Source organism: Branchiostoma lanceolatum, chromosome 17 (genome assembly GCF_035083965.1).
Source record: "Branchiostoma lanceolatum isolate klBraLanc5 chromosome 17, klBraLanc5.hap2, whole genome shotgun sequence".
NCBI lineage: Eukaryota > Metazoa > Chordata > Leptocardii > Amphioxiformes > Branchiostomatidae > Branchiostoma > Branchiostoma lanceolatum.
Window position 1 is genome coordinate 7115473 of NC_089738.1, and position 17181 is coordinate 7132653.

The following is a 17181-nucleotide window of genomic DNA, read 5'->3' on the forward strand; positions in this document are numbered from 1 at the left end:
ACTCCATGCAAGAGGTACACAGATGGTCTCTTGAGACTAGACTCCCAAAGAGGAGATCTGATCATGATAAGCCCAAGCCCAACAACACCAGAGAGAATAGACCACAGGCAGTGCCTGGGCATTGCTGACAACAGTACATCTGGGATCAATCAGCCACCAGTTTATAGACTTGAAAATATAGCCTCTACCAGGCCCGTCCTATTGTTGGGAAAGTAGTAGAAATCTACCGAGGTACTCCGCAATACAGGGTAGTCCACTATACAGTGAAGCTCAATCGATACTTGAGCTTCACTGTATAGCGGACTACCCTGTATAGCAGAGTACCTCGGCCGATTTCTATTTTCCCAATGATAGGACGGGGCCAGGTAGAGGCTATTGAAAACTTTGTCCAGTACTGAAGAATAACCAAATTTGCCAGTCTGAGAAGTTGGGCAGAGAATTGGTTTTGCTAGCTAATAAGTTGACACAACTGTTGATAAATCCTTTGAAATGGTATTATATTTATATTCGACCAATTATATATCTACAATTCTTCTTTGGATCCACCGGTCTATAAAGTGTCTGAGTGTATATGATATAGTGTGCTCTGATGCTACAATCCTTTTTTGACCAAGGACTGTGATACAGTCCTAATGGTTGGATAAGGCAAACATTTAAGAAAATACTGATTACTTGCATCACAGCAGGTGCCCTGTTTGCAACTGGGGACCTGATATACGATATACTGATAGGCCAAAGGTGAACATTGAAGGTGAACAACACAGGTTTTAATCTTAAACTGAAATCTGACAGCTTTAAAGTAAAAGAAGAAGAGAAATCCTTAGCCTCTACCAGTACCAGGCTCCGTCCGATCGCAGGGAAAATAGTAGTAATCGGCCAAATAGAGTGAATAGTATGCCAGGGGTACAGTGAAGCTAAATAGGGGACTACCTTGTATAGCGGACTACCCCTGGCACTCTATTTAATTAATTGGCCTATTTCAACTATTTTCCCAGCGATTGGATGGAGCCTGGTAGAGGCTAAGAAATCCTGGTGATGGTGTTAGAATTGCATAGACCTGTGTCATCCCAGTTAGCTTACATGTACCTCAGTCTGCAAAACGGTCTGAGGAAAATTCATTACGCTTTATCATTAGCTACTTATCAATAGTGTAATGTGGCTTTGTTAAGACTCAAATATTTTTAGCCAAGCACGTTTTGGTTCCAGGGTCATCCCCACTCCTCTGAAGAAGCGTGTTGGGCTCTTTTACATGCAAAGTTTGATGCCCAAAAGCTCCTTTACTACAACAAGGGTGCAGGCTTTATGTACCCCTCCAATGCAGTCTCCTTCGGAATGCTGATATGATACACTGTACTAGCATACTACACCATCTACTGTATGGCTCCCATAGTTGCTCCAATGTGGTTTAAAATCATTGATTTGTTGGCCTCCTTGCTGGCTAACACTAAATCTCTACTAGTAGTATAAGGGTACAGGTATATATAAAGGACCATTAGAGAGACGCATACATGCGTGCCATGTGGAAAGCAATATGTCAGACCCTACATCTCCTTGAAGATCAGCTGACACCAACCAAGCTGTCTCTGCATAACGATGGGCTTTCTTGACTTCTTTGTCAGACAGGAAAGCCATCTGGGAAGGTTTTGTGTGACCACAATGTATTGTTCCTAGCTTCCCCCTTTCTTAAAGTTGGTATAGTCCTGGAGGCAAATGGTTTGTCTTCTCCCCAGGGAGTCCTGCTCTCAGCTTTTACTGAAACCTGAGTGAGTCAGAGTGTGAATCCCTGCATTTCATTCTCTGGGCTTACTCTGGCATAGGACCAGCTATAGCAGGCTGTGAACTGTTCTTAATGATGTGCTAATTGGGAAGTTATCTCTGCAACAGTTGAAAGGAATTATTTGCCAGGAAATAGAAAGTTAGGTTCTATTGTAGTTGTAGTGGTACCGAAATGAAATGATGCACAGAACTTTCTTGAAAGTTGGCACTGCATAAAACTGAGTGCAGAATGGTGTAAGTTATCTCAAGTTGGCCCTTCTATGACCACGAAAGAAATGAGACTAATCATGAGGTCACCTTTTTTCCACCATGTTTACAGACAAGAAGAAAACTACTCTCTTCTTAACATCACACACAGAATAAATGGGACCATCTGTCTTTCAATGTCTTAGAAAAGAAAGTCGAACCCAATATTAGTTAGAACTACATGTAAGTGTCAGTGGTTAAGACTAGAGTAGTCACATGTTATACTGTTCATCATTGTCTGTCTGTACTTTCCATGTTACATGTACTTGCAATTAAGCCTTTGGCCAGGAACTTTCTCTTTAGGCATCATCATAACAATATACCTATCAACCCCATCATCTAGCCCAAACTCTAGGAACTAACAAGGACGACACTCGGGCTACCCATCATCTTCCTTGCATATCATAACCAACTAGCTTGAGTGTCATTTTGTTTTAGTTCCAGGCTCTACCCTTCACCAAGCAGTCTGAGATCACTGCCATTCAAGTGTCTGGAATAAATGTATCTGAGTGTCCAGATTCTGGCCTAGCATGCTGATTGGTCCCTTCAAAGCTCCATGGGGAAGCCTTGTCCTTGTCACTCAGCTTAACGACTTTCTCCACATGGTATCTCTGTAGGGACCACATCTTATTAGGGACCACACTTCTCAGAAATGGCCGAAAGAAATGACCAAAAACATGGAGTTAATCAAATGTCATACATAGACAATGATATAGTTTTTCTTCAGATCTTTGTAAAATCGTCATGATAACACTTTCTATATGCCAAAAAGCAGGTAGTACAGCCTTGTCGGTAAATAAGGTCTTTCTGGGATGGGTGATCCCTGCTGAGATAGCATATGGAGCTCTGACAGAAGGGACCAATCAGCGTGCTAGAAAAGAATATGAATGAACCAGACAACTCGAAATGGGATTTCTCTCAACATCTCTCAGCCAAAATGATGATGATGATCCCTGAGAAGATTGCACAGCAACAAAATTTTGGGTTCTCAGCACTCAGATTAAAGAACAAAATATTGAGGACCATGTTTAGGCCTTCAGAGCACTCAGTTTTATTCAAGCAGTTTTTTCTGCCTGTCCAATGTCCACAAATCAAGTAACTGGTGTGGCCAAAACACTAAAATGTTAGCTTTCCCTTTTTGGACTGTGTTTGTTTTGCTCAAGCAACCACGGCCCCTGGGGAGCCAGGCCTTAATGAATGTCATAGTCCTACAATCATAGGGTGGGGTAGGTAAATAGGTTACCCTCCCTTCCAATTAAAAAGCTATAAACAAATCATCTCTGTCAAATTTTGCTGGACACAACATACAGTAATGGCAGTATCACATGCAGTGCCGTGCACTGACTAACATTTATGTGGCTCCAGATTTAGAACTAAAAAACTTTTAGAATGCCCGATCATTCATTTCATTATCAATGCTTACCCATACTTTATTTGAGTTTATGTTCCTGTGTTTAAAGCTGTTTTTTGCTACAGCTAATTTTAAAATAGCTATGATACATCCTTGCTGAGAAGTATATATTATGATATTACAATTATATTGCACCGCACAATCTTTTATTTATTTTTGAAGTTAATGCATTTTTCTAGTCATCGTCTAAAACTGTAACAAACAGAGTAACAGAGCAACGTTGTATTGTAACATTACACAGTCAAGTTCATTTTAATTCAGACTAGGGATTTTAAGGCTTCACGTTCAAATTTATGCAGCCCTACTGTACTAGAAGTTTGATTACATTGTATACTATTTTAGACAACGTCAACCACCCTAACATTACCACAGACTGACAGAAGTTACCATGACTGTATCTGTATCTGTATAGCCAGTATAACCACCCTTCGGCGTAACACACCAGCTTCACAGGCACGTGGCGCGGAAGCAGCTGGTTATATTACACTGAATGGCCTGTCACACCAAACTTTTGAACATCTGACTGCAATCGTTCTTTCAAGCTATGCAGTGAAGGTGTTCCTACAGCATCTGATGACAACGAGTTCCATTCTACTTTGGTTCTCAGGAAATACAAGTTTTTGAACACATCAATCCTTGGTTGATAACTCTGGTACTAAAAGGCATGGCTATTTCTTGTCCTTCCACTCCTTCATGAACAGAGTAAAGGAGTGGAATGACGACAGCTAACTTCTGCCTCTTTTATCCTACCCTGGCTACTATCAAAAGCTACAACATCATGTGTGTTACTTCTGTCAACTTCTGCCATCTGCCACCATATAATGTCCACTGGCAGAAGTTAACATGATGTCACCTAACTTCTGCCAACTTCTTCCACCTGCCAAAGATACGCCAAAAATAGTTACTCAAGCAAGTGGATAAAATTTTGAAACAGTCAGACGTTTCAGACAGCATCCACTGTCTTTCGTCAGTGTCTTTCCTCCGAATAGATATGTTAATGAGGTAAAGACAATTTCAGATTGTTCAATAGAATAGCAAGTTAAGACAAGGTTGTATGCTAATGAATCATTTAGCTCATGTTGTTTTAGGAGCTAATGTCCCTAACCAAAACTAGGTACTCATCTACACCTAAATGAAGTGAGTGAAGTCGTGTTAAGTGCCTTTTCCAAGGACACAGCATTGGGGCATATCAGTAGTTTCGAACTCGGGACCTGTCAGTTCTGGGCGTAACACCCCACACGGTGCCTACACTTCATTGCCAGTGGGCAGTTCATTCCATCCTGGTGTTCATTCCACTCCTTCAAGAAATGTGGAAGTCCCACAAACACTTGTAAAAGAAAATGATGAAAATAGCCCTGTAGCCTGTGATACGATTCTAAGTAATGTTCCCTGTAGTGTCCGCGCTATCTAATTAAAGTCAGGTCGCTCTGTTTAAGCCCACAAAGTACGTTTGTTATCCAGGGCTTGGGGGGCAAACGAGGATAAATATTGCAATCAAGTTTGATATGAGGCTCCGATCAAAATCGTTGTTCCCGAGAACATGGATTTCCCCGCCAACTCTGTTGAACAACTACATAATGTTCGCTAAGTTCGCGCTATCTAAAGACAGGTCGCTCTGTTTAAGCCCATAAAGAACTGTTCGACTTTAAAGCCATAGGTTGCAAGTGAAAGGAGCTAATCGGGATTGGTAGCTCCATTTTCCCATCAAAAGTACAAAACACAACAATAAAACCATTCTTATCAATTTTCATATCATACTAATCAATATTAAAGGAAGTTGAAACATAAATTTGAAGATCACATTAAAAAATCTGAAGATTGTTCGAAACAATCTGAAGGTTCTTTGAAACACTCTGAAGGTTCTTTGAAACAATCTGAAGGTTCTTGGAAACAATCTGAAGGTTCTTGGAAACCAATCTCAAAACAATCTGAAGATTCTTTCAAACAATCTGAAGGTTATCTCAAACAATCTGAAGATTGTCCATAAAATCTGAAGATTTTCGGGAAAAATCTGAAGATTTTTCGATTTTCAACGACGCGTGACGACCCCCGCTGGGGGTCATTATGATCCATTAAGTGGCAAGGAAGTTGTTCACAAAATATCAACTCTGTAAGTATAAGCTGTCAGAGGCTACAAGCATTAGTCCAAAGTGCAATAGAAAGTCCAAAATCAATCTGGAGGGTGTTTCTAAGACTTCCCTTTTCAACTGTTAGCTCTCAAATAGGCCCCTCCGTTATCAAGTTAGTACTACTGTACTACAAAATGTGAATAGATCTTGGCAATTAGCATTTCACATTTAAATCTACTCGAGTCAATGCTGACAGTGGAATGTATTTCATATTGGCACAGGCAAACCAATGGCTTTCACTGTTGCAGCTGTAGAAGTTTTCGACATCACTCTCATTCACAGCAGTCCCAGGGCTGCCTGCCTCATCAGGATCTCAATCTCTTCTATCTCATCCCGGACTTCTTGTTCCTTTTCCACTTTGGCCATCTGGAAAATAAAATGCCATTTATATTACGTAATATGTATGACTAGTTTCACAGTTGTTGCAAGAGCTAGCCTGGAGTCCAGCCTTATTAGCTTTCCGTTCGCTACCCAAGCTCGAGCGGAGCTTGGGTAGCGAACGGAAAGCTAATAAGGCTGGACTCCAGGCTAGCAAGAGCAGGAATGGTATGCTCATACTGTATTAAAATTTCAACAGCTAACTCCAAAGATAGTGCTGCAAGCTCTTGAATGTCACTATGCCATGAAATGTGAGTGCCACAAACTTAAATGAACATAATTGGGCATGACGAAAGGACATGCATACAATTCATGTATTTTCCTCTCTTTCTTGAGCTGCATGAGTATATATTCAGATGTAACTGTTGCATAAAACCATATTACATAGCACCTTTGAACCATAGCACTGCAATGAAACAGCAACTTTTTATCATCAAAATAGGATAAGTGGAAAGACCAGTATAGGTACCCGTTGACATTTGTATGTACTGTACGGTACACATTCCAGTGAGAGTATTGCGATACAGGGCACAGCTTCCCAGTGTACGTTGGATTGTTGGGGCCGCAAAAGGGGCAAAGGGAATTACCGTGCTGGGTGTACCATACTGTGCATATACAGACCTATACCGGTCTTTCCAATTATTCATCAAAATATTGAAGTACAAAAAATATTTACTAGTACTCTACTCAAGTTGCTCTACTTTATTGAAATTGAGCACAATACTAGGTACACTGTGGAGCAGGAGGCAACAGTGCTGATATTGTGCCCCACTTAAAAACACTGGTGGTAATCAGTGGGTGGTAATAATACTAATATCTAAGATTCAAGCTTTAACTTTTTAAAGAGAAGTAAAGATATAAGAAAGAAGAAACAGAAAGGCACACAGACCTGATTTGATTCCAGTTTCTCCCCACCAGCTTTCCTTTGCTTCAGTTTCTCGATCTGTTGTAACTTTTTCCTGAGGGACTTCAGCTGTTTGTCTATGGTGGCATCAGAGGTCACAGGCTTTTCTTCTACTTCAGCCTTCTTCTCTGCGTTCTTCGGTAGGTTTGTCTCCAGAGAGGAAAGTATCTGTGGGTCAAGTTCTGGCCTGAAAAAGTAGCAGAGATTCTTGTTATGTTTTTCTGTAAATAATGCAGAAATGTTTGCGATGGTTTTATGTACCGTAATTGTGGTTTTCGCGGTGACCGTTTCACCGCCAAAAATTTTTGTCCTATACAGTTGAAGCAGTATGTGACTATAGCACTGCCACGAACTTAAAACCATCGTGAACACTCCATTTTCCCCTTAGCGCAAAATATGAACCACGCAAACTTAAAACACATTTACAGTACAGTACAGTACTGTATTTGATTACGCAGGCTTTGAAGCCATTGATTCTTAAGTTAGGTGGATTTACCAATCCTGTCCACATATAGTGCATTCTTTGCAATAAAAACGAGCCTATGTTTAAACAATCTCTTGCTGTCTGGGGCTATATGGGCTCCCTCTATCAAGAGGGCGTCAGTTACTCAGATGGGTCGCTGGGAGCCCAATATATTTAATGTAGAAATAGTTTTGTTGGTTTTTTTTTGCGGTGAACTTTCAGCGGGAACTTAAAACCACCTAGAAACTTTTTAACAACCTATGACTGTAGCGCTACTATTGTTTAAAACGCAAACTTAAAACCACCGTGAACACTCCATTTTCTCCCTACCGCGAAATAAAAACCACACAAACTTAAATGCATTTACAGTATATATTTTCAGGCTTTGAAGGCTATAAAAGCAATATTAACTTGGGAGAAGAACACGACTACAATGTAACATCTCATCCTTAACTTTATCAAAGAGATAAAAAAAACATCAAATAGTATCAAATTGGAAATGGAAAAGATTGCTATGATTCAATGAGAAATTAATGACACCAAAAAGTGATATTTCTATCAGAATCTATGTGTATACATATTTCTTACTTTACCCCAGCTGCATCATCCTGTAGAAGCCATATCTGTTGTCTGAGCTTAGAGGCCAGAGGGTGGTCCTGTTAAAGGAGGGATTCAAAAATTGAAGATATGTATAAATAGATTCGTCATATGATGATAACTACTAGTACTGCATAAAAAAAAGTTGGATCTTGCATGTCTTGTATAATATGCATATCATAACACCTGTTACAAATGTTTGGGAAAGCAATAGACCCCTTTCCAAATACCGCGGCCATTTTGAATCCAGGGCGCGCGCACGTGATTCGAGCGCGGGAAAAGTCAACACCCGGTAAGACCAAGCCAGCGGTAAGGCGTCCCCAATAGAAACCAGCGTTGAGTCATCTTCGGCGGTGAGATGTTCTCCTTCTCGGTGAAATCCATCGATATATTTGCATGGCACAAGTAGATGATATTGTTGTGGACACTTGGACTAGATATCGGCCAGTGAAATTGTGAATTTCTGCTACTTTTCCACAGTTTCTGCCGGGATGTTGAACGCGCGCTACAGTGATAAAATGCTGATATGTTTACACCGCGTGCTTGTAATTTCCCTAATAATGTTAGCTAAAGTCGAGAAAAACCCCACAAAACATACACTTTTCGGATCATTTTAGCTTCGTTTAGGTATGAATATAACTCTTGAGCCTTTTGGCTGTTGTGACAATGCCAACATAATCTTGAAATTACGTTAGTTTGAGGGAGGGGCGTGTTTTCTGTGCAGCGTTACATCGACTTCGCTCAGCAATATTTGACATTTCCGCTGAATGCAATCCCACACAAAAAAAAAACGGGAAAATATAGGCCTAGGCTTGAGTTCAATGTCCTTAAATATGGCAGCATTCCGGCGGCTTTTTGACGATCTTTTCGGATGCCAAGTATTTAGGCTTGAGGACTCTAAGTACGTGAGTGACGGTGTGTATTCCATTCTATCTGACGTTTTGCGGAAATATCTTAGATTTCCACAGGATGAAACCCCACAACAAAAGGAAAAATATCGGCCGGAGGTCCTTCAGTCCTCAAGTCAATATTATCTAACGTTTTTTGGGTTCCATCCGGCCAACAGATATCTGAAATATTGCCGCGCAAAATGATTTAAAGAAACGTCAGATAGAATGGAAAACACAACTTCACTCACGTACTTGGAGTCCTCAAGCCTAAATTCTTGGCATCCGAAAAGATCGTCAAAAAGCCGCCGGAATGCTGCCAAATTTGTACCCAAAAGGACATTGAACTCAAGTCTATATTTTCACGTCTTTTTTTTGTGGGATTGCATTCAACGGAAATGTCAAATATTGCTGAGCGAAGTCGATGTAACGCTGCACAGAAAACAAAACCCTCCCTCAAACCAACGTAATTTCAAGATGATGTTGGCATTGTCACGACAGCCAAAAGGCTCAAGAGTTATATTCATACCTAAACCAAGCTAAAATGATCCGAAAAGTGTATGTTTTGTGGGATTTTTCTCGACTTTAGCTAACATTATTAGGGAAACTACAAGCACGCGGTGTAAACATATTAGCATTCTATCACTGTAGCGCGCGTTCAACATCCCGGCAGAAACTATGGAAAAGTAGCAGAAATTCACAATTTTACTGGCCGATATCTAGTCCAAGTGTCCACAACAATATCATCTACTTGTGCCATGCAAATATATCGATGGATTTCACCGAGAAGGAGAACATCACACCGCCGAAGATGACTCAACGCTGGTTTCTATTGGGGACGCCTTACCGCTGGCGTGTGGACTTACCGAGTCTTCACTTTTCCCGCGCTCGAATCACGTGCGCGCGCCCTGGATTCAAAATGGCCGCGGTATTTGGAAAGGGGTCTATTGCATTATGTGATGTATTGTTAAGTGCCTTTCCCAAGGGCACAACTTTGGACCATGACAGAGAATCTAACCTACAACCTCTTGGTTCCGGGCCCGACACTCTAAATTTACATTATGTACGCCACACGATACCATACCAATATTAGCGTTTTCGCACATTCGAGTACGCAATTGTGCAGTGTCAAAGGTGAAGGCCCCTGAGACGTAAACAAAACTAGTCTGGGCATTGATAATGTTATGCAAATCGAGGCAATGTGGAGACGAGAACTGTTTACAAGCCAGAGGCCTTCACCTTTGACACTGCACATGCGTACTCGAATGTGCAAAAGCGCTTTAAATCATTATTTGCAACTGAGCATCATATCATTCATATCTTCTCTTCATAGCTAGTAAGATATATTATGGTTAAGAGAGAGATACAGACATATTCAACAGACCTGTTTTGCCTTTGCTTCGGCCAGTTTCACTTTGAGGTCCTCTAGGGGGTCAGCAGCTGGGGTTGTGTCACCTGGACTTGACCCCTGACCTTCCTCTTGGTTGGGTTTCTTGTTCCTCCTTTTCTTGTTCTTCTTAGCAGCTTTGGAAACACCAGATTGTAGTTCTGCATCTAAAAAATAAAATATAATATTCATATTCTTGTATTTTTAATATCTAGTTATAATGGCTAAGCGTTGCTAGGTTACAAGGGAAGAAAAAAATCCGAATTTTTACACATCGAGCTAACTTCTGTCAGAGTTGCGTTTTAAACCAGCGCAAAGCCACCATATAGCTACATTGTTTTTAACAACAAGAAAATTAAAGATCATAAGGTTGTGGTTGAAAATATTACAAAAATTTTAACTTTGATCGTTTCTAGATGAAGGACAAAAAGAAAGACGAGACAAAGCGAAATGAAGATTTTGTACTCACCCGCCATGCTGATGATGATGAAGGAAATGCCTCCCGAAAGGACCAGGAAATAGAAAAAAATATAACCCTGATGACGCAGATGTTGTCTAGTTATAACAAATGACCGTTAGTGAAAGTCCAAAGCAACTGGTAGAAGAAAATCGTGTGGAAGGGTGGAAAAAATCCACAAGAATAAAAATGAAGGTTATTGTTATATTTTGCACAAGACGTAGGAAAAATGAGAACCTAAGAAAAGTAACGTTCTATTAATTCATTTTTATTCCCTTTCATTTCGTTAGTCTTTTAGTCTCTCAAATGGACCAGTACAAAATCAAAAATTAAAATAAAGTAAAAATCGCACCATCTAGTGGACCGTTGAAAAGAGCGAAGAATTCAAAGCAATTTGAAGCCACATGATTTGCCGCAGATTGCTCCTGCTTGCAATCATTCTCGGCCGAAATGTAGGGCATAATTGTCAGTATTGTAGTACTACATCAGTGTTTTAAAAACATTCATATGAATATTTCCTTTTTATGGTATTCAGTCTGTTTATGTTGCTCTGTACAGGGCACGCCTGAAAAGCAGTGCATTTAGCACTGAGTGCGCCTACCCTGTATAAAGAAAACAGAAATGAATAAATGAATAAATGAATTTCCCATGGAAAGTAGCCTAGAAGTCAAATTGTTTGCCGGAGGTTTAGTCTGCTTGCAAACCTTCTCAGCCGCAGGTGGTAAATAACTCTCTGGAGGTAACGCGGAAATCGTCCGGATAGACAGGAATAGTCTCGATTGGACGAAGACCTTCTTGGCTGGACAAGTTATAGTCTCTAGGTTGGGAAAGACTTTCGGCTAGTCGCCGTGTACACTCTACGGGGACATAACTCTCTGGAGGTATATAACGCGGAAACTCGTCCGGATAGACAGGATTAGTCTCGATTGGACGAAGACCTTCTTGGCTGGACAAGGTTATAGTCTCTAGGTTGGGAAAGACTTTCGGCTAGTCGCCGTGTACACTCTACGACCTCATTTTACAAAATATTTCTCGGCAACACTCGTCATGGTACCTTAAAGATTTGATGATTCCCGAAGGTTCTGCTCATACCGCTTACGATCCTCGCGACAAATTTAAACACATCAACTTTGCAAATTGTGCGCCACAACTGGACACCAAAAGTCTTGCATTCCCTATGCAACATATTACTGGGATTGTCTTGATGTAGCTGTTAGATCACTGAGGCTGCTATTGTTTAGAAAAAACACTTAGTCAAATCAAGGGTCCGAAAACTAGTACGCTCATTCCTTAACACGTTATAGCCATGCATGGTCACGGTACACCTGCGCCCTTCTCACACGTCTTCGCATTGGTGCCTTAACGGCTTAATTAAATCAAAGTTTATCACCTTCTTCCAGAAGATTGTATTTCAGATTGTGTGTCTGTTGGTCACCAAGATAACAACTCAAAACGGATGGATGGCTTGGTTTCATATTTTGTGTGTTGATGGGTTGTGACACTGACTGGAAACACAGTTTGTGTCCCCTAGAGGTTTGGACAAAATGTCTCCCCGGGAAATAATTTTGCTTTGTAATGTGTATTGTAATTTGTTTTTAATTGCACGACTTCAATTGGAAAGTAACCGAGCTGTCAGGCTCCGGATGGTGCTCCGGGTGGTTGCCTAATTGTTCTAGAAAGGATAACGTTAACGTTAACGTTAGATCTCCAATGCCTTCCTGAAATACAAAAGTACAATATTACTCTTACCTTGTACTGATGATGGGTGCCGATCTTTACTGTTTTACTGTCGACTTGTGACAACCCCCATAGTTCATTGACCTCAATCTCTTGTAATACTGTATCTTAATCATTGGTGTGACTCGTAGAAAAGAAAAAGAAACAAGTGATCACTATAAAGTTCGACATAATGCTGTGTTGGCACTAGCCTCCATAGCAGGCACATTGGTTGGCTTTGTACTGTAGTATTACGTACTGTTCCTGGTCATCCTACCGGGGCCGTCGTCGAGGCTACGTTGCTGCACTGATTTTTATCACATTCACGATAACGCACACGTGTTGCCAACGCACGTTGGCGCAAGCTTAATGATACACGCTCTTCTGTATATATTCATGCAATTATGTCAGAAGAAATTGTCTAGCTTGGACCCAGATCGGACACTAGTAAGCCATATGTCAGTTTCTCTCAGTTACACAAGAAAATAGGAGCGAAAAGGATTATAAGAAAAAAATGGACAAGCCTCATGTAAGATTTTGTTGAAAAATATAGATTGACCAGAGATGTACTAAAACTACCTAAAGCGTTGATCTTTAAAAAATATTCAAGATCTTTCCTGAAAAATGCCTTATTACGGATGATGGGACCTATGATTAGATATGTTTTTTTTGTATTTCTTGCACATAATACAAATTGCCAAATTGTATGTAAATAGGACAACTCCTAAAACCTTGATGTCAACGACCGACAAGTTACATAAATTCAACAAAGACTTTAAGATGGAAGTGTTTTATTTAGTTCATTTCAGAAAAGAAGTAAAAAAATGTATTTCATTCAATGATGTACTTTATTCATCTGGGTGTAGAATGATTTGTTTGTAAATGAGTTAAGCACAAGTCAGGAAATACAAACAACGTTATAGGACTGAACGTCTGGTTTTGATGTTGTTGTTTTTTTATTCAGCAGATTGTCACCTTGGTTGCGATTAAACCACGGTAAATACCCAATGGCTACTGTTACGGAATTGTATACATAAATCATTATATGCAGTAGACGATGAATACACTTATCGAAGCCGAGTTGTCTCATTTGAAGATATACTTTGTCCTTGCCGGTGTTTTTTTTTTCGAGTTGCACCGTAAAAAAAAAGAAGCTATTTTGTGTATTCTAGTTCTACCAGATCTTTCCTTAGTCACTGACGAAAGATATCGGATGCTGTCTGAAACGTCTGTCTCAAAATTGTATCCAGTTGCTTGTGTAACTATTTTTGGCGTATCTTATTACCTGGATGTCTAACCTTCATCAACGTATCTTGTGTATTGTCTTTCGGTCGGGAAAACCGAACAAAATGGCCCAAATTTTCTATTTAGTTTTCTCAATGATTGCAGTAAGGTGCGTTTCGTGCAGTTACGATCTTTGTCCAAATTGTCGAGCTCTTGGTTCAGATTGTGGTACGGACGGTAATGTCACTCACAAAGCGGCGCCGGCCTTTTTTGAAGAGTTGTTTTCTCCCCGGTGTGTCATCTGCGATGCACCGCCGGGGCACCGTGGTCGGGACGTCATCCCAACGTGCGCGTTCGTTGAAAAGGCGCCATCTCTGTGGCTTCGAAACTATCGCCTTGGCTACCTGTCTTCGTCTGACGTGGGCCATCTCAAACATCTACAGAACCTCTACATAGAGCCAGGTAAGTCAGTTTTTCTTAAACCGTATCTCTCAATGCAGGACCACTGTTGACCGTTTTTTACAGTCGTTTTTAGACAGACAAGGACGATGTGGCACTGCACTCAAGTTTTTCATAACTTATTTCAACAGTGCTACGTACAGAGAACAATATACCCATTTCTACACATGGATGGAGTGAGAAAAGTCGTGTAAAGTGCCTTTTCCCAAGGGCACAACATCGGTGGCGTCAGGGTATTCGAACCCGGGCCGCTGGGTTCTGGGCCGAACACCCTGCCGTTACGCGACACGACACCACATCTAAGTGAGTAGAGGGGACAAGGAGATAGCGGTGTACATTTTGGTTTTAAAGGCTTCCTTGTGGGTTATATTTGTGTGAGAAGCACTCTCCAGGAAGAGAGAGTTCCATATCTTAGCAGTCCGGGAAAATAAGCTATTAGTTGGTGTAAAAAGACTTTTTGACAGGTATTTGGACAATGTAGTGATGTGAGCAAGAAGAGAATCTAGTGTTACGCTGAAATTCACTCAGTAGTGGGACAAGCAATGTGAGTTCATCGGAACACTGGTCATGGAAGCATTCTGCTGGGACAAGGAAGCAACGTTTCGCCTATGAGACAGAAAAAAGGTCTAGTTTTGATGCCAGATGATTCAATGATATGATATGATATGAATATGAAAGATATGTATTTGTATCATATCCTTATTGTAGATAATTATGTTAAGTCCACCTCATAATTCCGGGCATCCTTTGTAAGGGCGCCGCCACATGAAGAAAACAAATTAAAGCGAAAGCATAAAAAAAACTGCGAAATTAAAGAGATCTACTAGTAATTCCCGAGGTATACACATCTGAGATATCAAGGTGTTGAAGATATTTATAAGAAGGCTAGGCCTCGATAACACCGTTGTTGGTGCCATTGTGTGAGTTGATTTTACACCATGAGACTAGAAGTATAGTATCTTGGTGACTGGACTCAATTATCATATTTTAAGATTTCATAATTACATACATAAATGAATTCAGGTGACGCATATGATTATGATAATGAATGCGATATGGTTCATTTAATATTCACAAACAACAGCCTCGCAGGCAAGTATCGGTTGCCTACATTGCACTGAAGAATGTATAAAATGCCTCTTTTAATCTTACAACATTGTCTTAAAGATGGTTGTTTTTAGGCTTCGCAACATTGGATGCTGTTCATTATTGTGAGAAATGTGGACGATTCATTGTAAAAATTATATACATGTTCATCTCCTCTCTCCTCCTGTTATATGTCTAAATACAATGCCCGAAAACGTTTCATATTCTGTTTTATGTCGCCCGAATACGATGCCCCAAAATACTTCATTTTTCATGTGTATGTCGCCCGACTTCGATGCCCGAATACCTTTCGTTTTTTATGTGTATGTGGCCCGAATACAATGCCCGAAAACGCTTCGTTTTTTTGTGTATGTCGCCCGAATACAATGTCCGAAAATGTTTCATTTCTATATGTATGTCTCTCGAATACAATGCTTGAATATGCTTCATTTTCATATGTATGTCGCCCGAATTCGATGCCCGAAAACGCGTCATTTATGAAGAAGAACTTTATTGCACGACAATTGTACATGGTACAAAGTATGGCAAGAATTCGTAAACATAATACGAAGTAAAAGTATAGAATAAAACTTAACATAATAATTAATAATACAATACAATAAGGGCCAGCATACATTTTGATATAGCATCCTAATTACTAACACAATACAATAAGGGCTAGATTACATTTTGATATAGCGTAACAGTTATGATCGAGTTGGTTTAATCATTAGTTTCGGTATTTTTCCTAATGTGAAAGCAGTCGTTAAGATATTTACCTATTTTCGTATTGTGGGGATTGTTGCATTTAAATATATACTCAAAACGGTGTGTATGTTGCCCGAATACAATGCCCGAAATTGTAAATGCTTCGAATACCACATGCGGCCCGAAGACGCTTCATTTATGTGTATGTCGCCCGAATACAATGCCCGAAAACGCTTCCTTACTTACGTGTATGTCGCTTTTCTCAGGAAACCTCGTTCATCTCGAAAACGACACGTTTGCTGGGTTCCGGTCCCTGCGACGCCTGTCCTTGAGACGGAATAAGCTGGCCTACTTAGGCACGAGGGGGCTCGTCCAGGCCTACTCCCGGCTGGATCTGGCTCACAACGAAATAGCCCACATCGAGGACGAGGCGTTCGGCGTGGTCAGTGACGGCTGTTTGTTTTTTGTTGTCTTCTTTGTTTATGTATTTGCACACTAAAACAAAAATAAGATAATAACGTACTAACAACAAAAACATGTGTAGGAGTGGCTTTTCTATACCATCCTCCGTCAAACTACCTTTGAGATTGAATACAACAGTAAAGAAATGAGAAGTACAAACAGTGCATGAAAAATCAATGAAATTACAGTATAAGAATGGTCAAATAATTGTTGATATGAGCTGTGATTAAGGGGGGTATTGATACCAACTTTGCAAAATACGCATTTCAAAATATGGAGATGGTCCATCTAAGCACAGAAATTACAATATTTGGGCAATCATTGGACTCTATCTATTATATATAGTAACCTACCCTGTGCATACCCCTTGAAGTCTGCACATGTAAGTATATGTTGCAATGGGGGTGATTTGGGAATAGTCTATATCTGTGTGGAGAATAGATTTGCGGTTCAGATATTCACTGTAATGTCTTCTAACCTCAAAGTAATAAGGCATTAACTATGTTAGCTAGCATACCTTATACTACATGTACTTTAGTACATAGTCATGGTACAAACTTCATGGGGTATGTCTAGGGGGGTTGATATTGAAAAAAATTCCAAATTTTTACATTTTCATATTCAGATAGACCGTTTCCGTATTTCTAGTTGCGTATTTTAGCAAAAACTGCACTTTTTCGAAATAAGTACCTCCCCCTTTTATGATCAATGTAATATATGAATAATTGATAAGGGCTATTACAGGAGACAAGCTTTAAGGATGGTTAATGAAATAACTTTTCAGGGCACTCAGGGCTGTCTGAAGACGATGGTTCTGCTCCTACCGTGGAACAGGTTGGAAGTGATTAGACCAGGTTACTTCAGACACCTGTGTGTGCTGGCGCTCTTGGA

The 17181-nt window shown here is 40.3% G+C and overlaps 1 protein-coding gene across 1 annotated transcript; it reads right to left on the reverse strand.

Annotated features, from left to right (window-relative positions):
• Window positions 1–5626: 5626 nt before the first annotated feature.
• Window positions 5627–10713, reverse strand: LOC136423435 (eukaryotic translation initiation factor 2A-like). The gene is made up of 5 exons (XM_066411578.1): window positions 10648–10713; window positions 10176–10345; window positions 7896–7963; window positions 6830–7031; window positions 5627–5928 (listed from the first exon to the last, which is right to left on the reverse strand). Exons 1-5 carry the CDS (start codon window positions 10652–10654, stop codon window positions 5839–5841), a joined length of 537 nt encoding a protein of 178 aa, XP_066267675.1. The 5' UTR covers window positions 10655–10713; the 3' UTR covers window positions 5627–5838.
• Between the last annotated feature and the right edge of the window lie 6468 nt (window positions 10714–17181).

Bases quoted from the DNA above. Each gene is read 5' to 3' on its own strand.
- LOC136423435 (XM_066411578.1), bottom strand. The intron at 7,964-10,175 runs GTCTGTTGAATA...CTCCTTTAACAG, and splicing joins CCGAAGCAAAGGCAAAACAG to GACCACCCTCTGGCCTCTAA. The intron at 5,929-6,829 runs GTCTGTGTGCCT...TTTATTTTCCAG, and splicing joins AGAAACTGGAATCAAATCAG to ATGGCCAAAGTGGAAAAGGA.